This window comes from Chionomys nivalis, chromosome 18, assembly GCF_950005125.1.
Source record: "Chionomys nivalis chromosome 18, mChiNiv1.1, whole genome shotgun sequence".
Taxonomy (NCBI): domain Eukaryota; kingdom Metazoa; phylum Chordata; class Mammalia; order Rodentia; family Cricetidae; genus Chionomys; species Chionomys nivalis.
Genome location: NC_080103.1, coordinates 46864633 through 46890199, shown reverse-complemented (window position 1 = coordinate 46890199; position 25567 = coordinate 46864633). Strand labels below are relative to the sequence as shown.

Below are 25567 nucleotides of genomic sequence, written 5' to 3'. Positions count from 1 at the left end.
TCTTCTGAGAGCTGGGATTAAAGGTGTGCACCACCACTGCCCTGTTTGTTCTTTATTACTTTCAGTTGACTTTAGGAAAGAGTATCAGCTTGTGCCAGTTACTGTTTATTGTCCAGCAAAGCACAAAATATAATGTATTACAATTATCAGGCAAAAGGACAGTTATTTTATAGAGAGAAATTAAGAGTATAGATGTATTTTTTCTTTTAAACATTTTCTTTTATGTAGATTTTGATATCCCATTACTTACAATTATAGTGAATGATTTTAAAATGGGGCTAAGAGATAAGAAATGAACACGTTAAAAAGGAAATTAGTATCTGTTAAGATTAGCTTATAGTTTATTAGAACACAGAAATAAGATAATAATATTTTATATATACACACATGTGTGTATTATGTTTTTTGCAGTAAAAAAGTCTCTTTATTGTGGAATGCTGTCGACATAGAAGAAAGTGAAGAGAGCAGTGTAAGGAATTCCATGGGCTCATCCCCCAGCTTCAGAAGTTACAGATATATAGCCAGGCCTATTTATTTATTTTTTCATTTCCAACTCCCACTTCTGAAAAATAGTTTTAAACAATTCCTGAACATATAATTCTATTTATACATACGTCAGGTATCTTTTCATTCCTTCATCCACTTATTTTTCCACATGTGCTAAGCCAGCAATGTGCCTGTGAACCACAGACCCACCATCGATTATTTCATATAGGAAACCTGAATATATTTTACAGGCACACTTGGCATATCATTTATAGTTAACTTATGTTGAGGTACAAAGTGCAGACTTGTGTTTCAACTCCTAGTTGTCTTTGGCTCATCGTGTGAAGTAGCAAGCCAACCAGACAGGCTCAGGTCCAATCAGATAACATTCCAGATTGCTTCTCTATCTTCAAAAGGTCAGGATTATTCGGATGCTGATAATAATAACAATAAAACAATAAATACTATTTATATGAACATTTATCCAAAGTACACAGGTTGTTTTTCTTTTCACTTCAGAGTTTGATCTTTAGATAAATATGTGCTACTAACATATCCTATTTATGTGCAACAGTGGGGTTCATTCTGACACTGAAGGCGTGTGCACAGTGTGCTCTGGTCAGATTCCCCCTCCCCTCTGTCCCACTCCTCCCTGCTAGATGCCACACCGTTAAGAATCATTTCTTCTCTTTTGTCACCTTCCTCCATTCACGGCGTTGATAATATTTGTGGCAGTACTGACAGACGGGGGGACAGTGGAATTTTGACCCGACAGAGGGAGGCCCTTGCTGCTGGTGGTGCTGTCAGGAATTAAGGCATACCAGCTGGGGAATGAGGCGTTAGCATGGGAAGACGCCACTCTGGCAAAGTAGGACATCAGAGGAGAGAGAGGTTGATGCGCTTGCTGGCTGCTCTCTGAAAACTCCGATGGCATTCCCGAGTCACCCCATGTGTGTAAACAAGGACAGAACCCTGTCACGGACCCCACAGCGGCAGCTGAAGAATGTTGCATATGCAGGTGCCGTGCCTAAATATGTCCTTTACCCGGGAAACGGAAGTTATGTGTACGGTGTGCTTTCCCTTACCTCCTCTTCATCTATGGAGTTGGGAAGACAGGAAGACTTCCCCTCTCATAGGATTCCTGTGCCCGTGTGGTGAAGGCCACTTGTCCATTGGGAGATAGATAGGCGATTCCCTCAGGACCGGTGAGGGAGTATGAAAGTCACCTTAGGAAGACCTATACCCAAGCTTCTGCTCATCCTCTAATTGCTTAGGAATTCCTTGTGGAATATGGGAGGTTCGTCCTTCTGCTAACAATGCAGCATGACATTTCCACTTGGCTACTACCACTTAGCATTTCTTGTGGATGCATTCTGTGACTGAGAACTTCGGGAGAAAGGGGTTGCAGTAGAGGAGCTATGAACCCCAGGTTCTCAGGCCTCCCAACCCAATTCCTGACTTGAGAAATCCTGTAGGAACATTCAGATTTACAAGGGGCTTATCTACTAGGTTTACGTAATTAACTTTAAAAATAACCATTTTTTTTCTCTTTTCTGAACTTTTTTGATATGCTGTGCCTGACGTATTTGCATATTGGGACAGTACATGTCAGTGGGATATTTTCTCCCATTTCTTCTCCATGAAATAACCAGGGTTCTTACCCCATGGACCCCCTTTCTCTTCCTGCAATGCTTATTTTCTGCTTCCAACTCCCATCGCTTTCACTTTAGTTTAGGGCCCAACACGTTAGTTATCCTGCCTCTTCTTTGCCACATCTCTTAAGTTCTTTGCCCTATTTCTTTTTTAAATATAGGCTGTAAATTAACTAAAATAATTAATCCCAGTATTGCCCAGTCTCCAGCCTCTAGGAATCTTTCATTTGGAGCATTGCTATAAATGAATATTTCGGAACCAATACTGAGACATAGTGCATCTAAAGTTGTCAGGCAAAGGGATCTTACAGGAGCCCCAGGACAAGCCAAGGCAGAGAGAGCTGAAGTTCTATACATACCTGATATCTGCCTCTCTCTGCTCACATCTCAGTGGTTGCCCAGGGCTCTGACCATGAAGGTCCTTTGTCAAATCACAGAAAACGATTCTAGACTTAGGCACACTGAACCAGAGGAACCGATGTTCTATGATAGAAATCTCTCCTTCTAAGGAACAACTGGCTTGAGCTAACTGTTGTTTGTGAAAGGGAAAACATGTATCTGTTTATGCCGCTACTGTATACCGTATAGTGTATAACACTGTATTGCAGAAATGGAAGCCTTTCTTTTTCCCAAATGGCTGTTATTTGATCTGGTGATTTTGATGTAGAGTCAGAAGAGACATCAGTTAGTTGTTGGTTTCAATAAAAACCATAAAGTTTTGGGTTGGAAGATTGTTTACTGGGTAGGAGCATTTGATGATCTTGCAGAGGAGCCAGGTTCAGTTCCCAGCATACACATCAGGTGGCTCACAAATGCCTGCAAACTAGTTCCAGGGCATCTGACATCCTATCATGACTTCCTCAAGCACCTACATGCACAGGGTGCATGCACACACATACACACATGTACACATAAAATAAAAAGTCATAAATAAAAAGATCATAAAGGATTTCTAAACCACTCAGTCACAGACTTGGCTGTTTACCTTTTTCCCTGGTTCATCAGGCCGATTGCCTCATTGATTTTGTCGAAAGGTAGGGTATGGGTCACCAGTATGTCCAGATCGAACTGCTTATTCTTGTAGGCAGTAACCAGGTGGGGCACAGAATCCACACTTTTCCAGCCTGCAATTTAGCCACAGTGCCATATAAAGAAAGGCTTGTCACCTGAAGTACTGAAATAGTTTTAATTTTTCTCATTTAAAGGCATCTTTCTGGAATTCATACTTGTACAAAATATACTTTGTTAATATCTGCTCTCCCCGAGGTTTCTCTCTTGTCACCTGGTCCACCTCCTGCTGGTCCCCTTCTAGTTTATTGTCCTTTTGTTATTTAAATCTAGATAAGTGTGCTTGTTGAAGAGATTACTAGGTCAGGTTTGGGTTGCTTTAAATACATTAAGCTTGAACTTTGCTCCACCTTTAATTTTATGGATTTATTATATTTAAAAAATTTTCTTTGCCAGGAAGTAGTGGCACACATCTTTAATCCCAGCACTTGGGAGGCAGAGTTAGGCAGATCTCTGAGTACAAGGCCAGCCTGGTCTGCAGAGTGAGTTCCAGGACAGTCAGGCTACAAAGAGAAACCCTATCTTGAAAAACCAAAATAAGTAATAAATAAAGAATAAGGTTTTTCTTCATAAGAAAAAAATCAAGATTATTATCCATGCTAGCTAAGAATTATCTTAATTAGACTAAAATTTGTTTCTTTCAACTGATTATCTCATTTCAACCAATTTTTCCATTTTCTTTTGAGATAGGTTCTTGTTGTGCAGCTCAGGTAGGCCTTCAACTCAGCATATGAAGGCTTGCCTCAGACTTAAGATCCATCTGCGTCATTCTCTTCAGTACTGGGATTACAGGCTTGTACTGCTAAGCCCACCTACTTAAGCTGGATTTCAATTTGCAAGTTGTAGTCATATTTCCATGCAAACCTCATTTACTTTTCAAATGCTGGAGTAGTTTTTGTATACTCAGTATTTATACCAATGATTTTTCTTTTCAAAATTCAATAATCTTTCATAATTTTATATAATAGTGAGAAAAATAAAAAAAACTATGAAAAAAAAAACTGACCACCAAAGAATGTTCCTTTTATAGATCGGCCCATTATCATGTCCACAGTGGGTATACTCATCTCATCAACCTTTGCTCCAACCACAGTACACGATCCCCAGCCGAATGTCGTGCAATCTACCGCTGCTTTCTGCAATGTCAAACAAAAGATTACCTGGGCAAACAGAGGTCTAAACATGAACTCTGGTGTGCCTGTGTACAGTACTCAGGGAAATTTTGTACGAGTTGTCAGTAACCCAAGAGGCTATGTTAAGGAGGTCATCACATCATCTGATTGACCCTTGAGGCTCTGCTCTAGTGTTCTGTTAATGTGAAACCTACACAAACAGCTCTTCCTTGTTTTTATTTCAAGACAGGAATTCTCTGTGTAGCCCTCACTGTCCTGAAACTTGCTCTGTAGACCAGACTGCTGTCAAACTCAGAGACCCACCTGCCTCTGTCTCCCCGGTGCTGGGATTAAAAGCATGTGCTACCATAACTGGCTTAAAAAATCATTTTAACCATCAAAAAGATATCAAAAGGAAATGGGACATGTTTTACCTTGTACGAATGCCATTGTTTGGCTGAGCCTGCAAAGTATAACATGCATACTGAGGAACATGAACATGGAATTAAGAAGAATCTGTAGAGCATAAACTTTAATCAGTAATGGTTTGACAATCTACCACAAACATTTACTAAAATATAAGATGTTCCTGGGGTCTGGGATCAAACTATTGAAAAGTATGAAGAGAGAGCTAGTGAGTGATTCCATAGAGCCTGAGAAATGAGGCACACATTAAATATTTAGATTTAAAAGTAGAATAAATTGGGAGAAATGCTGTTTAAAATTGAGCAAAAAAAATGCTAGAAAATACTACTTTGTTTCCCTGCATTTCCCTGATATAGCCTACAGTTAGGATAAATCCTGCCTGTAAGGTCTGTCTTTTGTTGAGATTGTGAGGCCATGGGTTTGAACTTCCTTGGTTTCTGGGTCTCCCTCCATGTGGAAGAGCAGCCCAAGAGATGGAGATATACGCCAACCATTGACTGAGACAGACAACATTGTAAATCTGGTGTTCATGTAGAAATGCTAAGAACTGAAAATACAAGTTTCAGTGTGGAAGTCATTCTATGTAGAAAGCCACAAGGCAAACAGATAAACATTTTAGATCTCATGAGTCTCAGAGAGAAGACACGTGCAAACTTGGTTCACGTCCTTTGTGGCCAACTTGATTTTGAACTTTTGAGGTGATACTTTTACAAAAATCTTTGCTGGTTTCACATTGCTGAACACTGCGTCAGCTCCTGCCTCCAGGTTCTTGCCCTGTGTGAGTGTCTGTCCTGGCTTCATTCAATGATGGACTACGATGTAGAAGTGTTGTCCAAAAAGGCTTTTTCCTCCCCACGGTGTTTCGTCATGGTGTTTCATCACAGCAATAGAAACCCTAAATAGGATGAAGTCTAATGCTAGCTATCATAATGAAAAACTGCGGCCGCTAAGCTGCCTTTCACTGTGAAAACTGAGCTGTGGGATGTGCAGAATGGACATGGAGCTCAGCAGACTGCAGGGTGGGAAGCCTAGAATACAGAGCACAGCACAGATAAGAAGCCTTGAATGTGTGTTGTCCTCAGCAGACTGCAGGGTGGGAAGCCTAGAATACAGAGCACAGCATAGATAAGAAGCCTTGAATGTGTGCTGTCCTCAGCAGACTGCAGGGTGGGAAGCCTAGAATACAGAGCACAGCGCAGATAAGGGTGGGAAGCCTAGAATACAGAGCACAGCACAGATAAGAAGCCTTAAATGTGTGCTGTCCTCAGTAGACTGCAGGGTGGGAAGCCTAGAATACAGAGCACAGCACAGATAAGAAGCCTTGAATGTGTGCTGTCCTCAGTAGACTGCAGGGTGGGAAGCCTAGAATACAGAGCACAGCACAGATAAGGGTGGGAAGCCTAGAACACAGAGCACAGCACAGATAAGGGTGGGAAGCCTAGAACACAGAGCACAGCACAGATAAGAAGCCTTGAATGTGTGCTGTCTTCAGTAGCTGTCAATGTGTACCAGCTTTTACCACGTGCTAGAGCCTGTCAGGACGGAATTGCTTTCTTCCTGGCTCCGTTATGTTCCAGAGAATGCACTGGTCATGTAAGACCCAGGGAAGGAAACAGCACAAAGTGCATCTTTACAGCTTTTACCCCTTCTAGCCGTATGGAAGAGCAGGGTTAGGAACCAGGGTGCATGACTGTGTCACTCACATGGGAAACATCGCAGCTGCTTCTCACCCACATTAGTGAAACAAGAAGAAAAAAGGTGGATAAGTTAAATGATAAATTCTTTGGTCATTTTATCCACAAACAAAAATAAAATCGGTATCTTAAGAAAGTACAGCTGGGCGATGGTGGCGCATGCCTTTAATCCCAGCACTTGGGAGGCAGGCGGATCTCTGTGAGTTTGAGGCCAGCCTAGTCTACAAAGTGAGTTCCAGGATAGCCAGGGCAACACAGAGAAACCTTGTCTTGAAAATCAAAACCAAAACCAAAACAAAGCAAAAAAAGAAAATGCAAACTATGTGATTATTTACTGAAGAACAAATCTGGGCACCCCTAGTTGAAAACTATAGAGATGATCTGTCTGTGATGGGTGTGGTCCATCCCCTTTTTTTATTGGACCTGATGGAGGTGGGGAAGTTCCCTAGCTACGTAAAAATAAGGAACCCCCAGGTTACCTGTGAGAACTAATTGGAGTCATCGTGGAAAACAAAATTTGAAACTATTGTTTTCTTCCTAAGAAGAGATCTCAAAAGAGCAAACGTGCAAGCAAGTGGCATGGCTGTTGTCTTGGAGGCCTGAGCTCACAGACCACACTGGCATTTGGGAAGTGCTGTGACTGAGACTTGTTCTGACCATGTCCTTGAAGGACTCATATGTTGGTCTTCTGCGTGGCCATGTTGATAACTGGTGGGATCTTTAATAGCCTAGTAGACAGATGCACTCCCACCGGAATCCCACTCATGTGGGGTGCCGCAAAGAGGAGAGTCTTACCCATGTTGGCCCTGTGCTGTTTAGATTTTTTTCAGCTTCCAAAATATAAGCAAAAGAAACCTTTTCTTTTGGTCAGCATCAAAAGCCCAGGTAGTTCATTATAGAACAAAAACAGACTGACGTAGAGGCCGCAGCAGGAAGCTTTGATGGACAGTGTGGCTCTCGATTTGTGGCTCACAGTTCTTTTCTTTCTGGCTTTTGAAAATATTAATATTAAGGACATCTACTGCTAGAAACATGGCTCGCTTTCCCTTATTAGCTGGTAATTAAAGAGCATATTAGAAGTGAGATGCAAGGACTGAGGACGGGCTGAGAAATCCACATACCAAGGTCTGAGCTGTTCCCGCACAGTCCAGGGAGAAATCCACACCTCCGTTGGTCAGTTCCGTGATGACATCCTGGACGGGTTTATCTAGGTCTTTGGGGTTAAGGCAGTCAGTGGCTCCCAGGACCTTGGCTCTGGGAAACTTCTCACTGTTGATGTCAACAGCTATGATCCTGGAGGCGCCTGCTGCTTTACACCCGATTACGGCAGAAAGGCCAACACAGCCCAGGCCAAAGACAGCACAGGTGGAACCAGGGGTGACCTGCAGGCGGGAGAAGTACAGAGTGGCTGAAAGCCGATGCTCTCTCTCAGCTTTGTCTCTCACGGGGTGGGGGTGTGGTGGGGGGGAGTGATGACTCAGACAGAGACATTAAAAAATGCCTGTTATAAAGCTACGATGTATCCAGTGGTGAAAACCTGCCAGTGTGAAGGCAGAAGCATTCCTACCAAAAGTTGTAAACTTATTGAAGAGCCATTAGCATATCAGTTCATAAGGAGCAAACCCAAGTGGAAAGAATTCTTATTTCACGTTGCCCTTCAGTGATGTTAGGAACCAATTAAAAAGCACACACATTCCGAAGGTGTTGTCTTCCCATTGAAGCTGGGTCAGAGGTGAAGTGAATTGGCATCTGTGGTTCTAATGGACCTTATTTTGCTGCACAGTTGTTTTTGAATAACCATTAATATTTCTACAAGTGTTAGTGGATACACTTGATTATTCCAACTTGTCACTTTTTTTAGGTGGGATGAAGTCTGACTATCTTTGCATGGAACTGAATGATGATCACTTACTTGTTGGAGACATATTTTCACTCTTTGGCTACAGTGACCTTGAACTTGAGACAATCTTGCTTAGGCCTCTGCAGTGCTCTATAGTTCAGGCATGAGATACCATACTTGGTAAATTTTTGATGACCCCTGTTTACTTTTTAGTTTCATTTCTATTATTTCTCACTACAGCCCTATATGGTGGCACTCTTCTCTCCTTGTGACTTAGTATCTTCCTCCTGAGTCCAGCCAGTGTACTTTCCATCCTGTTTCCTTAAATTAAAATAAATCCTACCCATCTAGGCCTGGCATAAACAGCATTCTCTCCATGAAACTGTTCTTGATTCTTCAGTCAGAAATCGGTACTGTTTTGTTTTTCTTATACCAGGCACAGTAATTTATAACCCACCCCTCTCTTTCTTAGTTTGGTTTTGAAACAGGGTATCATTGAGCTGGTGGCCAATTGACTCCATCAGTAGTATAGACTCACTTGTATCTAATGTATCTAGTGGAGTCAGCAGGGAGAGAGGGGGCTTCTCTGCTGAAGTGCTTCAGGGATGTCTGAGGTATCCACCTAAGAAAGCTTTTTTTTTTTTTTAAAAAAAAAACTATCTTGTCTCTTTGTTTGTATCCTAGTGAGCCTTGCAAGAGTGTCCAAATTCTAATAGGATCCCAGGAACACATCTTGCAAGAACAGACTCTCTTGAAACCACAAAGGGATAGGGGATGGGTAAATTCTTATTGATTGAGGGAGAATAATCTACGGAACCAGGGGAAAGCTGGGTGACTAAATGGAGATAGGTGGGGTTTCTGCAGTTGTTGTCCACGGGTGAGCATTCATGTTTAGAGGTCATGTTTAAGTGAGCTGTATTTAAATCAGGGCACATCTATATGAAGCTTAATATGCAATATAACAATATGCTCACAACTATTGATATGATTATTTAGAGACATATAATAGCCCGCATAAAATCAGAGAGGCTGAACTGGAGATGTAGCTCATTGGTACGGCATTTTCCTAGCAGGTTCAGGGCCTTGGGTTCAATCCCCAGTACGTGGAAAAAAAATCACAGGGGCAGTGAATGATATAGCTAATTTATAGTGGCAATAAGCAATGTGGCCAGATTGTGAAGACAATTCCATCTCCTACATAAAACATTGTCTCCCAGTAACCTCTGTTTGCAGACTGCATGGCATTTAATGCTGTACCTTGGCAGTGTTGATGGCAGCCCCGTAGCCGGATGAGAACCCACATCCAATCAGACAAACTCTCTCCAGGTTTGCCTCGTCATCCACTCTAGCAAGATTGGCTTCCGAAACCACAGTGTACTGAGAGAATGAGCTGACTCCCATGAAATGGTAAATTGGCTTCCCTTTGCAGGTGAATCTGCTAGTTCTGTCTTCCATGAGCTCTTGATCAATATTGGGACATTTAAAGTTCCTAGAAAAAGAAAAGGACTTGGTGAAGAAGAAATATTGGATATCATATGTTTGTCATGAATGTTTTCTGGGATCCAATGGAAAAGTTGGGAAAATAATGTGGTATTTTTCACATCCATACATACTATCTTTGAACTATGTTAGAGTGAATGCCAACAAACTTCTGTTGAATGTTTTCTGTGTGTCAGGAGCTCTTTTAAGGGCTCTATTGCTAAGTCATATTTTTTTTTTCTGACAGAAAGTTCAAGTAAAACTAAAACTAGGCTAGTAAAATGCCCCTTCATGCATTCCAGTGACCTTCCAGCTTAGCTAACTGTCAAGTCCTGACCAGTCTGTCACGTTTCACCTGCCACCCCCTCCACAGTGCGCACCTTGTCTCCCGCATCACACGTGTTCATCTGTATCGAGACATCCCAGCACATTGGCGTACTGTATTTTGTTAAGATGTCTTTTTAATTACCCCCATATTGTAATTTCCTTGTGGAAAACTGGAGTCGTCAGTCCCATAGATTTTCCCTCCTTTTGAGTGTTGCTGGTATGCCACTATGCAGATGCTGGTAACTGAGTCCTCTGCAATACTAGTGACCACTTTTAACTGCTGAGCTATCCCTCCAGCCCAGGCTTTAACTTCCTAAATAACATGCTTCAATCAGCATTCAGGACAAATACATCTTTCTGTGGTCTCAATAAAATCAGTCCGAGGTGAGCAAGATTCACAACTGTTGAGTCACAGTGTCTGTGGAAAAACTCGGGTTCAGTACCTGAAGCTGCATGGGCCTGGAGTAAGCTGATGTGCTCCTACATATTCACGCTCACTCCCCTAGAAGTAGATACAATTTGAACTTGGAATTTATTGTTCCAGTGATGTGTTTATACTTTTGTTACATACACATGTAACCATAAATTCTGGTACTGTCTTTCTGTGATACAGAAAGTATGTCCTTTAGCATTTTGCTTCTTTCCCTTAACATATGTGCAAAATTAGGCTAGTGTGTGTATTTTAAGTCTATCTGTTTTCATCATATGGTATTTCATTGCGCCACTGTCTAGCAGTAGATAAACCTATTCTTTCGCTGAAGGTCATTCTATGGTTTTTATTGTTCTTATAAGCCATGTGACTGAACATTTTAGTGTGTTTCTCTTCCTGTGTGTCTGGAACAATGTCTTCTAGTCACATAGAAGAAGAATTAGTAAGTGTAAGGTTCTTATCTTTCTACCTCCATGTATGTTTGGCTAGTGTGTCTGAGACATTTCTGCCTACTTACACTCCTGTTAACTGTGAAGGGGACTTACCGGAGTTTCCCGCAGAGGTTTGTAAGAGGGCTCAAACAGAATTTGCACTTTTTACACTGTGGTGCAAAGAATGGAATTACTTTGTCACCTAGAAAGAAAGGCCATAGTTAGAAGGTCCCTAAGGTGCAACTGTAGTTTCTGAAGCACAGCTAGGATGTGATTGGTGGCAGAGAACTTGCCTATTTATGCAAGGTCTCAGGCTTGATCCCCAGCCCTAAGAAAACTTGCTCTCAGATAAATCAGTGGCAAACACCACTTTTTTTTTATAGTGTACATTTTATATTCAACAAGAATATACTATTTCAGTAAAATAGAACTTTGTGGGTTCTTTCAAGTATTGCACTTTTTTTTTCTTTCTTAATCTGCTCAGCACCTGTACTGGTGCTAACAGGTGCAGAGTTCTGGCTGGGTACCTGTTCACTGACATTTCTGTGTTGACTCTTGCTTACTGCCTTCCCAAGCACCCTGTGTGGAGTAGAGAGCATCCTTGTAGGACAGAGGAGAGAGGACATGGTAGGCTAGAAGTCGAGCATAGACTTTATATCACAGCCCATGTTGCAACCTTCTGATTCACTTTTAAATCCCATATCTTCTAGCTCTTCATCCAGTTCCTATTTGGTTCTGTGATGACCAACATGGTGGTAATTAACATGTGATCGGCAGTGAGTGTGTGGGAGCCCAAATATCACTAATGTTATTATTTTACTTCTCACAGCTATCATTTAGAAAAACTACAAGTCTAATCACACAGCCAGTAAATGACAGTCAGGTCTAAAGGTGGACACTGGTCACACCTTCAAGGATGCAGGTTTGAGGGAGCAATCTGTTTCTGTGCTTATGCTGGGAATGGAAAATACTAATATGTTTCCAAGTTTGGATGGAGGGGTGATATGGCTCATCAACCCTCACATGGAAAATGACAAGTATACACTGTTGTAAAATATGATGAGCCACTGGCTTGCTTCAGGGTATTATGTTTTATCTTATGAACCTCCAAAGTGACACTTAAACTAACATGTGATGCTTTCCCCTTAAGCCTCCTCCAAGCTTTCCCTCTTTACATAACCACAAAGTAAATTTCCATTTCATATGCAGGAAGTATTTGTGAACCATGGAAGCTTCAGTTTACACTAACCCTGTAGCTTTGCTTTATAGGACAGTTTCTCTGTTTGTGTGATTAAAGTGGCTGCATTTCCAGGATTTTATTAGCCTGTTCTGGTTTCAAATATTCTGCTTCCTTATTATGCCATGACAGATTATTTGTGTCAGTGTTCCTTTGGGAAAGGTGAACTCTGTAAGGGGAGCCCAGACAGCACAAAAACACAGGCCATTAGTTGTGAGGAGTCTTTCCAGGGAAGGCTGGGAACTTCTAGTTCACTGAAATCAGAAGGTGAAATACCTGGCTTGAAGTTGGTGACTCCTGGCCCAACGCTTTCTACAATTCCTGCACACTCATGGCCAAGGACGACCGGGAAGAGAGCTTTCTTCTTAGGATTGGTAGCATTGATGTCAGTAGGACACACACACATGGCGATTACCTACAAAGCAAGACCGACTAGAGTTGTCATTCTGTAGCTGTGTTCTTAGGCCCCATGGTGTCTTGAAGCATTATAGCAGTCCTACTATTCAGTAAAAGAATTACATTTTGAAAAAAGGGGACTTTTACAATTACTAGGCTATATTCTTTTCTTCTTGGAATCAAGCTTAGTTTTCTAATTTTCTTGTTGCTGGAAAAAAGAAACAGTATTGGTGATACTGTATCTAGGAGAGGAAAAATCCCAGGGAAGAGGGATGAGAGAAAGCACACCAGGCAGTGGGGAGAACATAGGTCTACACCACTTGTTCTATTGTGTGGAGACTGCCTGAAATGAAGTGAAGGTAATAAATCTCTTGTAGTAAAGAGAAACTATGTCCAAATCTCTCTTCCCGGGTGATTCTTCAGATTTGTGCATGAGGCTTCTTTATGCATCCTCACAGACAAACCTGTGATAGGTTGGTCCAGAGGGAAAATGGATAACTTCGGACTTGCTGTTAATGGGTCTGCTCTACTTGACCCAGCCCTAATCCCTCCTCTTGGCACCCATGACCTCTGTGGTCCAGGGTGGCTCTCCAAGTCCTCGGCCTCCTTTGCTTTGGGCCTACTTCCCTCTCTCCCCCCCCCCCTTTTTTTTTTCCAGACAGGGTTTCTCTGTGGCTTTGGAGCCCTCTCTCCCTTTTTAAGAATGTCACTTTCCTATAATTAGCATTTGGAAAACAAAAAGAAAACCTAATTCTAATCCAAAGCTAAGTTACTTTGCCTTTGCTGATTCTTAGGGTTATTGTCAATATTAAAGTAGTTGAATTAAATTTCAAGCCCACTGTACAAAAGCATGCTGTGGTAGTTTGAAAGACAACGATCCCCAAAGGGAGTGACACTATTAGGAAATGTGTCTTTGTTGGAATAGGTGTGACCTTGTTGGAGGAAGTGTATCACTGTAGAGGCAGGGTTTGAGGTCTCATGTATGCTCAAGCCACTCCCAGTTGTCTCAGACCACTTCCTGTTGCCTGTGAGTTAAGATGTAAGAACTCACAGCTTCTTCTCTAGCATTGTGTCTGCTTGCATGCTGACTTGCTTCCTGCCATGATGATAATGGATGGAGCCTCTGAACTGTAAGCGAGCCATCACAATTAAATGTCTTCCTTTATAAGTGTTGCTGTGGTCATGGTGCCTCTTCACAGCAATAGAAACTCTAAGACACGTGATAATGCTTATTTTTAAATTTGGCTCTAAAAATATAGCTGCCCATAAGGGAAAATCAGTGTTTAGTTTAGGGACATGTCTGTACTGCCCTGCTAAAATCCCTACTTACCTGAATTCGAACTTCATGAGCCCTAGGGGGAGATACTTCAACTTCTTCAATGCAAAGGGGACTGCCTGTTTCCCAGGCAATGGCTGCCTTGCATGTAATAACCTGCAAGAGAGAGGAGGGAGAGAGAAGATAGGTGAGAGGGAGAATTGTGGTTGAGAGGAGGGAGGGAAAGATAGAATAAGGGGATTTTGTCCAAACAGGCCAGTGCCATGATTATATGAAGAAGGGGTTTGTGACTAGATGCATGTATACCTATATTATCTTCAGGAGATGATTTCTTAGCATAAGTTAATTTATATGCTATAGCCATTGTAATTTTTATCTTTTGAAGAAACAGATATATGAAGATTTACCCTAATACCATGCCTACATATTTATCTCTGTAGCAAAGAAGATATATAATTATAAGGCTTAAAGTTTTGGTAGATGCTCAGTGCGCATTTGTAACCAGCTCTAAAATACCTGAGCCTGTCATTAGCATAGGTATGATTTGCTGCTAGAGTGTGGTCATTGAACCAACAGGTATTCCTGTCATTCTAGAACTGTTAGAGAAGAAAATCCCATCCTAAATGCACTAACTTGTGATTGATTAAAGTCTCCAGATTGTAAGGAAAAGAAAATCTGGGAAGTGAGGCTTACACAGTCAATTTATCAGTAGAATGTAAGTTAAATAAAAATTGTTCTCTTCCAGAAAGTGGGAAGTACACTTGAACATACTGGCACTGGAGTCCTTTTTGATTTTCGAGACAGGGTTTCTTTGTAGGTTTTGGTGCCTGTCCTGGAACTAGCTCTTGTAGACCAGGCTGGCCTTGAACTCAAGAGATCTGTCTGCCTCTGTCTCCCAAGTGCTGGGATTAAAGGTGTGCGCCACCACCACCCAGCAGGAGACCACTTCTTAAACATAACCTAGTAACACAGACACTGAGAGAAACAATTAATATATGGGACATCCTGAAACTGAGAAGCTTCTGTAAAGCAAAGGACATGGTCAACAAGACAAAACTCCAGCCTACAGATTGGGAAAAGATCTTCACTAACCCTACATCGGGCAGAGGACTGATCTCCAAAATATACAAAGAAACTCAAGAAACTTGATATCAAAAGAACAAGTAACCCATAAAAAATGGATTACAGACCTAAACAGAGAACTCTCAACAGACAAATCTCAAATGTCTGAAAGACACTTAAGGAAATGCTCAACATCCTTAGCCATCAGAGAAATGCAAAGAAGACAGAGACAGAGACCAACATTGGAGCACTGGACTGAAGTCTCACGATCCAAAGGAGGAGCAGAAGGAGAGAAAACATGAGCAAGGAACTCAGGACCGCGAGGGGTGCACCCACACACTGAAGCAATGGGGATGTTCTATCGGGAACTCACCAAGGCCAGCTGGCCGGGGTCTGAAAAAGCATGGGACAAAACCGGACTCGCTGAACATAGCGGGCAATGACTACTGAGAACCCAAGAACAATGGCAATGGGTTTTTGATCCTATTGTACGTAATGGCTTTGTGGGAGCCTAGGTAGTTTGGATGCTCACCTTAATAGACCTGGATGGAGGTGGGTGGTCCTTGGACCTCCCACAGGGCAGGGAAACCTGATTGCTCTTTGGGCTGAGGAGGGAGGAAGACTTGATTGGGGGGGGAAATGGGAGGTGGTGGCGGGGAAGAGGCAGAAATCTTTAATAATTAAATTAATTAATTAATTAATAAATAAATAAAAAGAAAAAAAAACAACTCTGAGATTCCATCTTACACCTGTAAGAATGGCCAAGATCAAAAACACTAATGACAACTTATGCTGGAGAGGATGTGGGGTAAAGGAACACTCCTCCACTGCTGGTGGGAGTGCAAACTTTTATTACTTTCTTTCTCCTTATATTTCTTTCTCCAAGCCCTCGGATGTCCTCACATGGGATCATATACACAGCATCTTGTAATCTACCTTGTCCCATTCATTCCCATGCTATAAATACATACGCTGCATTGATGCTTAGAGCAGAGATAACTTGATTTCACCCCCATTTAAATAATGTGTGAGTACCTAAGAAGACTTCAGCAAATCCAGAGTTGCTTTTTCTTAGAACCAATTTCTAGCTTCTGGACTGTTCCTCTCCCTTTAGTTGGCTTTAATTTGCTGTGCCTTGACTGTAACCTGGGGGGCAGCATCTTCAGCAAATGTACAGAGACCCAACAGAAGCAGAAGCTAAATGTAGATACAGGTTGTTTACTTACTTTTCCCTTGGTGCCCATTTCCTCGGGAAGCTTGCTTTGGAAGTGTCTTTCTGACTGGTCTTTCACCTCTACCCAGAATGCTCTGTGTCCTGTGCTGAGAACTGAATAAATAGCATTCCTGCTGGCTGGTTGTCCGATCACAGCCCTGCCTGACTCCTCCTGTGACATTTGTACTGTCATAGGTCATCTACAAACTCATCGCTCCAAGCTGGCACCAAGAGTTCTTTTAATTAGTTATTTTCTTATCTTTTATTACAATATATCGAATAGAGAAAAGTGCATCAATTGTATAAAGCCGAGTCACAGATAACCACTTAGTAAAGTTGTTTCAGTTGCTCTGGAGCTTCCCTCTTCCCCACTCTTCTCTTTTACAGCCTGATAATTTCCTTGCACTTATTATTTATTTCATGTATATGGGTGTTTTGGCTGCATTTGTGTCTGTGTATTACATGTATACTCGGTCACCATGGAAGCCAGAGAGCTTATCAAAGTTCGTAGAATTGGAATTACAGAGAGTTGTGAGCTGCCATTTAGATTCTAGGAATTGATCCCAGGTCCTCTGGAAGAGTGGCCTTAGTTGCTGAGTCATGCTTGAAGCCATCCCCAGTGCCTTTAGCTGCAGTTTATTTTTCTTACTGTTGAGTATTTTGTTGTATCAATTGTATAATTGTATGATTGTATTGTAATTGTAAATGTTGTATAATTTATGCACCTCCTTTTACCCCTGTTGTTTTGTTTTTTATTTTTGCTCATGGAGATTCAGTGGCTACATAAAAGTTCTTTCCACGACCCCTGCTGCACAGATGCTTATGGGACATCCAAGGCTGATAGAGCCAGCCCGTGCTAACAAGGCAACACTGACCGTTCGGACACAGAAACACTTTTGGTAAGGGTGCTCAAAAGCCACTGGCTCAAAAGCTGCCAGAGTCCCTTTCAACTGCTATGATCAGGAAGCCATGTAGTCACTATTGGGGAACAACTCTCACTGTCCCTCTGGATGTGTGGAACCTGAACACAGTCCCAGTGGCTCTGGGTCTCACAGTGTCCTCCACAGACAGCAGTGCCACAGCCCCCGAGGACCAGTGCTTAGAGCCTGCCTGCCCTGGGGCTCTGAGCGCTGGTGCTGAGGGGCAGAGTAACTAACACATGATGGCTCTTTGGGAAAAGGGACGTCTCCAACTGACGACCAACTCAACTTTTCAAAATTATATTTTATCTTTAAGTTTATGACCTTAGACCAGTGTAAAAATCACATATCCATCACTCCAGAGGGTGAGTAGAAGAGTTCGCTGTCTCCCAAGTTCCCCCTGTTGTGTTTTACTTTAAAGTCCTGTTCCACAGCTGGCTAGCTTTGCCTCTGTAGTCTCGCTGTATCTTCTGATTCTATCCTGACGACCACTCTTTGGCTGCTCTGGGAACAGAGCAACTCATGTTTACAAACTGACTGGACCTCTGAGTGACAGGGTGTGGAGACTCAGGCTCAGAGTCACCAGACTTAAACCTGATCTATGGTGGTGCACAGGATACGTGATTCTGTGTGATCTTTGTTTCCCTGACCGTCGCTGAGGATCAGTAGTTTGGTGTTCTGGACTCAGGTTGCTCTGCTTGTTATTAATTGGATCACAAGAGATTTGTAACGATCATTGTTATGCAGTTTTTATTTTTATAGTACTTTTTGTTTTACATATTTAAATTTGTTTACTACATTTAGTGTGTGTACACGAATGCGTTTGAGTGTGTGTATTGGTGTGTGTGTGTTTGCGCGCATGTGTAGGTTAGGAGAATCTGAAGGGCTCCATTCTCTTTCTTAACTGCAATGAGCTCTGGGAATTGAGCTGAAGTGGGCATGCTTGGAGGCAATTGCCTTTGCCTGCTGAACCATCTCTCTGACCCTACTTTACATATTTTACTCTTTTTTTTTGTTTTTCGAGACACGGTTTCTCTGTGGCTTTGGAGCCTGTCCTGGAACTTGCTCTTGTAGACCAGGCTGGCTTTGAACTCACAGAGATCTGCCTGCTTCTGCCTCCCAAGTGCTGGGATTAAAGGCGTGCGCCACCACCGCCCGGCCATATTTTACATTTTGATCATGTACAAACTCTGCATTCTAAAAATATTCTGTATTCCATGTATTAAAAGTATAATCTATTTTGTGCCACCATCCCTTGTTGGTGTGCTTCTGTTTAGCTATGCCAGTCTTCTTTGTGTTCCCATAATGTTCACCAGCTCTTCTTGACTTCAGTGATTTAATATTGGATAAAGGTAGTTTATTCAACTTTCCAAAGTATAGTGCATGCTCTGTCTTCCACATGCTTATTTTGTTGTTGTTGTTGTTGTTTGACGCAGGGTCTCTCTACATAGCCCCAGCTGTCCTGGAACTCAATATGTAGACCAGGCTGGTTTAAACTCAAGAAATCTTCTTGCCTATGCCTTCCGAGTGCTGGTTTGTTTGATTTTATACCATTCCCGGCCTATTCCACTTTCTCACTACCCACTCTTCATTTTGTAATTCCCTGGGTTCCATCTTTACTGTAATCCCAGCCTCCGGGCCTCCATCTTTGGAAGCTCCCTCCCCTGAGTCCGTCAAACCTTGACCCCTCCCCAGGAAAGGTCAAGACCACTCCCACAGGCTATTTAAACTGCTCCCCAGAAAATAAACATGTGGTCTTCCCTCTTCCTCTTCGGTGGTTTTGTTGTCTTTCTGTACCCTCCCTCCTCGGGCCACCTGAGAGCGCAGGTGTCCAATTAAACCTGGATATCTTTTAATTTGGTCTGATTGGGATTATTTGTGTCAATTAGGACTATTCCTAACATTTACCTTTCTGCTTAAATATCTTTAAAGGTTATTAGTAGTCTCCTTGCAAAATCAAACAAACCAAACCTTCCAAATACCTAACCTTTTATAATTTTTTTCTGTAGCTGTGAGCTTTTCTAGCCTTTATCACCTCCATGTTCATCACTATAGTCCTTCCTTCCAGCTACTTTCCTTCCTCCCTCTCTTCTTCCTCTACCTTCCTTCCTCCTTTCCAGCTTCCTTGGTGCTTTAGGCTGGACATGCTAATTGCTTGTAGACATCTCTACTTTAAGTCTTTATGTTCACACAACAACCTGTCTCCTTTTTTCAAACTTGAAAATGGCTCTCTTCTGTTTTGACAGGAGTCTCTCTATTTTTTTTCTCAGGGTTCCAAAGCTCCCCTGGCCATTCTACAGCACTGACAAGCTCTGTGACCCCCTTTCATTTCCTCTTCCCACTGTTACTAATTTGCAGATCGGGTTCTCATTATTTCTTGTTTACACTGTTGTAGTAATCTTGATAAGGAGTCTCCTGCTTGTACAGCTCTGTCTGCAGTCGCTGTTTCAAAACACTAGATTTATATTATTAATAGTTTCTTTAAAAAACCTTTTATCTCTCATTTTCTAGTTTTTAAAATGTCAGATACCTTTTCTGGTCTATAAGCATGAAGAGCTCTCCAGATCTTCCCAAATCAGTCTCAGAGCTCACTCAGGTGTTCACGAACACTTACCCACATACTAAACACTATTGACCCTTTCCTTCAGGTTCCTGATTTGTCTTGCTCCCAGGTGCTCTCTGCATCCTTCTCTGACCCTCTTGCTTCTGTGCTGCCCTGCATGGAGCTGTCCCACAGCTGTCTTACCTACTAAACTCTGGGATATCCTTCAGACGTATAGGCTTTGACTTCTCCACTCTGTCCTGGCTTGCTCGTTAGGCACACTGAGATAGCCACATGAGGCCCTGCTGATTTCATGTTCTACTGAGGTGATGTACATATATTTAACACAAATCCCCATCTACTACAAGGAGAAGCTTCTTTGATGTGGGATGAGCCAGGCATGGTCTGTGGGTATAGTAGTATGCCATTAGGATTGAGATGGCATTTTATATGTCCTTCCTAGAGAATTTCAGAGTTCTGGAAAACACCAGGTACTCTGTAAATGATAGCCAAGTTGTACCTGTGCCTTGGGATCATAGTAAGCATTAACACCGTAGGCATTAATGCATCTTCCCGTGTACTTATGGTTTTGCTTCATTTCCATTACTGTCTTTGATTTCTTTTCTTCTTAATTTGAGACAGGATCTCACTATGTAGCCCTAGCTGTCCTGGAACTCACTGTATAGACCAGACTAGCCTTGAACTCACAGAGATCCATCTGCCTAGCCCTTCCTCCTGAGTGCTGAGATTAAAGCACGGCTATACCCGGTTTTCAATGACTTCATTAAAAGTGAGTGTAAGCTGAAGTTTCCAGAACAAAGCCACCGCTGTGTTGAAGGGTCCTGCAAATGTGAGGACCAGGGTTTGATTCCTAGAACCATATTTTAGGCCTGTGCTGGCCATGGTGGCATTTGCTTGAGATCTCAGCACTGTACTAGCAGAGCCAGAAGGCTTCCTGGGGTTCAGTGGTCAGCTAGGCTGGTCTGCCTGGTGAGTCTAGCTCAGTGGGAGACCCTATCTCAAGGTCAGAGGTGAACAGTGCTCTAGAAGATGACACTTGAGGTTGCTTTCTGTCCTCCAGCTGCACACACTTGTGCCTGCACCACTTCCCCCACCAGGCACAAACACACTCACACATGCATTAAGATAATGATATTGTTATTCATAACACAGAGGGATGAATGTTTGGCCTCTGGCTTGGGGGCGAGGCATAGCAGCAGTAGCAGGACTCAGAGATGAGCACAGGGAAACTGTAGAACCGGCCTGAGTGAGCTGTGATGGGGCAAAAGACCAGGGAGCTGGGACCCGGAGAAAATCAAACCCTTTGCTGCTTTTAAACACTATCAGCACATGAGCTCTGTGCTGTGTCAAGATTCTCTTACTCGCCAATATTATTTCACTTTCTTTTTTTATTTTATTGAGCTCTACGTTTTTCTCTGCTCCCCTCTTTGCCTCTCCCCTCCCCTTCAACCTTCTCCCAAGGATCTTGCCTTTTTCTACTTCCCCTGTAGATTAGATCCATGTATGTCTCTCTTAGGATCCTCATTATTGTCTAGGTTCTCTGGGGTTGTAATTTGTAGGCTGATTTTCTTTGCTTTATGTTTAAAAACCACATATGAGTGAGTACCTGTGATAATTGTCTTTCTGGGTCTTATTTCACTTTTTTAAGTCAATAAATTAGCAGAGGGCGAAGGAAAGGAAACCATTTTGAAGAACCAAGAGGCAAACTCTTCAGAGAGTTTCTCCATCGATGCCCTTTATTTCTTGCCTTATTTTTTGAAGCTGCACATCCGCATCTGACTCCCTGCACCTGTCCCAGTCATCCTCTGTAGCAATACGCCAGTACCCTTGAGAAACCCAAGCTTAGAAATGTCACTCACTGGATCTACCTGCTTACTTAAGTCCATGTCACCTGGTTTGCTGTTCTGGTGACTTCCCCTTAGTTCCAGCAAAATAGCAATAGAATTTCAGGGTAAGACTAAGAATCTAATATTAAATTCTACCTATTTGTCTGTTTATCTATTTGTCTGTCTGTCTATCCATCTATGCATCCATCCATGCCTCCCCTCCCCCATTGTCGTCTACTTACCCAGTATCTATCGAGCACAGTATAATCTGTGAGTGGTAGCTCTGTGGTCCTGGTCCAAAGGTTCTATGACTGTTTCCTATGTTGGTTCTGGGTAATATTTCTCCCAGTGTGAAGACTAAACTTTTTTTGGTTTTTATACATAGACTGATTTTGTCGTTTATCATATGTACATAATATACATGCACTTGTAACCCTAGGGTAATTACCAATTCATGGAAAATATATGATATAAGGCTACATGGAAGAAAAGAGAGGTCAGTTTACCACATAAGTAGCATAAAGCCACATGTGACCTCCTTGAGTCTATAGGTGATTTTATCCAGGTTAAATGATTTTCTCCCTTGTGCCATCCAGAATGTAGAGAATGGAGCTATTTACCCTTCAGTGGCAGGTCCCTGATTCCCAGAAAATAGACTTTGAAGTGCCCATTCTGGCAAGGACTCTATTGAGTTCCTAACCAGGGACCTTTGTTCCTGCTGTCTCATCTCAAGGGAAAAGAGGAGCTGTGTCTCTCTCACGGGTTACTCTTATAGTGGGATTAGTGCCTACTTTAAGTTTTTTTTTATACTTTTAACTAATATAAAAGTGTTCCTTACTTTTGCTTAGTGAAACTTACCTATCTCTTCTGATCATGAGGCCTCTCGTATCTAAAATACAGCAATGTGGGTAACATGTTTGCTTAGTGGAGCAAGAGCTTGATTTGAAGTCTGTTTGATTACAAAGTTCATATTTATCCTCAGCTACTGCCTTGGCAGCTTTGGGTATTTGATAAAATTTGGACTCTGTAATTTTCCTTTCTATTGTTATTAGTGAATAGAATTCTGAACTCCGGGACATTGTTCAGTTCATTGTTATTATCAGTTAATAATTGCCTGGGGAGGTTAGTGTCCTGGTCTTGGTTAGAACTCTGGAATAAAGGTTAAATTTTTCATCTTTAGATGCATATATACAGTTACTTTAATATTGACATATCAAGAAAACACAATTTTCCTAATCATTCAGGTTTCAGATTATCCCTTACCTCTTCTAAATTGGCAAACTGGATGCAGGTTCTTTGTGCTGCAAGCCTCCTGTGCCATTCCTTCACAGCCTTTCAGCCCGCTCTCTCAATTTGACATGCTCAGTGGCACCCTTATTTAATCAGCGACAAATCTCAGTAAAATGTTGTGTGCAGAATTTAAATGGAACCACAAGAATTCTGTAACACTGATGAACAACATAACTGTTTGTTCATTGCGGGCTCCAGCAAGGAACATGGACAGATCCATCTGAGCTGCCCGGAAGCAAGCTTAGCTCAGAAGGTCCCCGATTGCACATGCTGCCCAGAGCTGCAGTCATCTCGAGGACCGGCTGAGGAAGAATCTGCTTTCAGGAAGGCCTCACAGCTCCAGGCTCGCGGGTTCTTTCCACAGGGCTGCTACCCAAGGTGCATCACAGAACAGCGCCTCTCCACACACAAACCGCGTATTCCACGTGGCAGAAATTGCACCCACTGAGGCTCAGGTACTTTTCTCTAAATTTCCTGTCAGGAAGACTTTTACCTCTGGTTTTCTGGCTGCTTATTTCCCTGTGATAACACTTTTTATACCGACCTGTGATTATTTACCTATCTTTCCTTAGCTGTCAGGCTGTTCCCGTGTCTCATAGCACATGAACTTAGCGCAGTGATTAGTCAACTGACTGTCCTGAGCTCCCTGAAAGACCAAGCAAAGCTAGTGGACTGCTTTAGGATCGTGCCGCTCATTCTGCTGGTGGGCTTTCTGGCTTTTGGAGGAAGTTGGAGAGAAATAGTTGGGAGTAGGAAGCCGGTTTTGAAGTTATAAGGTAGGTTAATGACAAATGCTACCACTAGGGGGAGTGCTAGCATTAATTTCCAACATTTAATAGAAATTGAGGGTGTGTGAAGGCAAAACTATGAAACCATCATAAACGTGGAGGAATCTCAACATGTTGGAAAGTCAGAATTTCCCAGAAAGGCATTAATAAATCCCAATTTTTCAAACTGCTTTGAATATCTTTTTACGAGTTTTCCCCCTTTTGAGGCTCCTACTGGAGGGACTAGGTTGCATTCAATTGAGTTGTTGGCCAGGGGACTCCCATGGAAATCCACAAATAGCCCAAGCTGTACACTAAGACAAAATGATTCTCTCTGCAAACTCACAGTGGGGCCCCATTGCCAAGGACAACACCTACACAACTCTTTGGAGAAGCTGAGCTGGTGCCTGAATGGAGTCCTCACTCCTACCCTAGTCTCTTTGGTGAGGGAAAGTACTCTGCAGGCAACTAAAGAGGAACGTGGACACCAACCTAGCTGCAAAAACCTTTGGACTACAATATGTGCTACCTACAAAATATGCTAGGGAAATGGTGACACAGAATTTGTGGGAGTAGCCAACCAATGCTGATTTGACCTAAGGCCGGCTCCACGAGAAGGAACTCAGAACCAGCTCTCCTTGAGTAACCAAGAGACTAGATAGCCCAGAGACCTAGGGTAAAAATCAAACCCTACATGAAAAAAGGAAAGAAAGATAAAACAATAAAATGATCCCTTGTGATGCTCTGCCGTACTCATAGACCAGTACCTTATCCAGCCATCATCAGAGAGGCTTCCTCTGGCAACACCCAGACCTTATGCAGGTGGAGTCTAAATTGAAAGTCTCCATCAATCTGTCCCCCCTGCCCCCAGCTCAGGGAATCCTGTGGAAGGGGAGACAGAACTATTTTAAGAGCCAGAGGGGATGGAGAACACCAGGAGAACACAGCCCTCTAAAAATTAAGCAAGGCTCATATGAGCTCACAGAGACTGAAATAGCAGCACAGGGCGTACACAGGTTTCATCAGGGTCTCTGCATATACACTATAGCTTTTAGCTTAGGATTTTTATGGGGCACCTGACTGTGAGAACCAGTGGGTCTCCAACTCTGTGCCTGCTCTTGGGACTCCTTTACTCCTGTTGGGTTGCCATGTCCAACTTCAACATGATAGCTTTTTCTTCATCGTATTGTATTTTATTTTTATCATGTTTAGTTGTTATCTCTTAGAAGCCTGTACTTTTCTAATGAGAGACAGAAAGGGAGCAGATCCACAGGAGAGAGGAGGTGGGGGAGGAGCTGGGAGGAGTGGAGGGAGGGGAAACTCTAATCAGGATATATTGTATGAGAAAAGAATCTATTTTCAAAAAAGAAAAATATATTATTTTTGGCAGCTTGTAGTATACCAGTATGAAAGGTTCCTCGTGAATATGTAGGAGCTGATGGCTTTCATTTCCAAGTTATTAGGGAAAATTACCAATATCATGAATGTAGATGGATGTTTCTGTCTTGCCCAGTTCCACAGCTGTTCAGTTCCAAAGAGACACACAGAGGCTTATATTAATTATAAACTGTTTGGCCTATTGTTCAGGCTTATTACTAACTAGTGTTTGCAATTTAAATTAATCCATAATTCTTATCTATGCTTAGCCATGTGGGTTGGTACCTGGCGTTCTTATCTTGCTTCCTCTATGTCTGGCTGGCAACTGCATCTCTGCCTTTTCTCTTCCCAAAATTCTCTTAGTCTGGTGGCCCCCACTTATACTTTCTGCCTGGCTACTGGCCAATCAGCTTTTATTAAATGAATATGAGTAACAAATCTTAATAGTGTACAAGAGCATTATCCCACAGCACATGAACATACTGTCACAGCCTAGCATTTGCTCACTGTATTTCAGCAGAAGACCTTTATATTTTACACACGCTTTATTATGATTTGAGTGATAACTAATGATATAACTATTCTTTCAGATAAAAAAGTAGAAGAGACTCAAAACTTGAACAATTTAAACAAGCTGTATTTAGAAGCTGGCTACCTGCTTATAGTGTGGGTGTGGGATTAGGCAAGTCTTGGTA

At 42.3% G+C, this 25567-nt stretch overlaps 1 protein-coding gene across 1 annotated transcript; it reads right to left on the bottom strand.

The window, feature by feature from the left end:
- Window positions 1-838: 838 nt before the first annotated feature.
- On the bottom strand, window positions 839-16160 carry LOC130889745 (all-trans-retinol dehydrogenase [NAD(+)] ADH4). The gene is made up of 9 exons (XM_057793659.1): window positions 16143-16160; window positions 13909-14010; window positions 12459-12597; window positions 11060-11147; window positions 9536-9767; window positions 7560-7820; window positions 4213-4342; window positions 3124-3262; window positions 839-920 (listed from the first exon to the last, which is right to left on the bottom strand). The coding sequence occupies exons 1-9, from the start codon at window positions 16158-16160 to the stop codon at window positions 896-898; spliced, it is 1134 nt and encodes a 377-aa protein (XP_057649642.1). The 3' UTR covers window positions 839-895.
- Window positions 16161-25567: the final 9407 nt, after the last annotated feature.

Coding starts and splice junctions, on each gene's coding strand:
- LOC130889745 (XM_057793659.1), bottom strand. Junction 12,598..13,908: donor CTCATGAAGTTCGAATTCAG/GTAAGTAGGGAT, acceptor CTTGCTTTGTAG/GTAATCGCCATGTGTGTGTG. Junction 4,343..7,559: donor CGGGAACAGCTCAGACCTTG/GTATGTGGATTT, acceptor TTGACATTGCAG/AAAGCAGCGGTAGATTGCAC.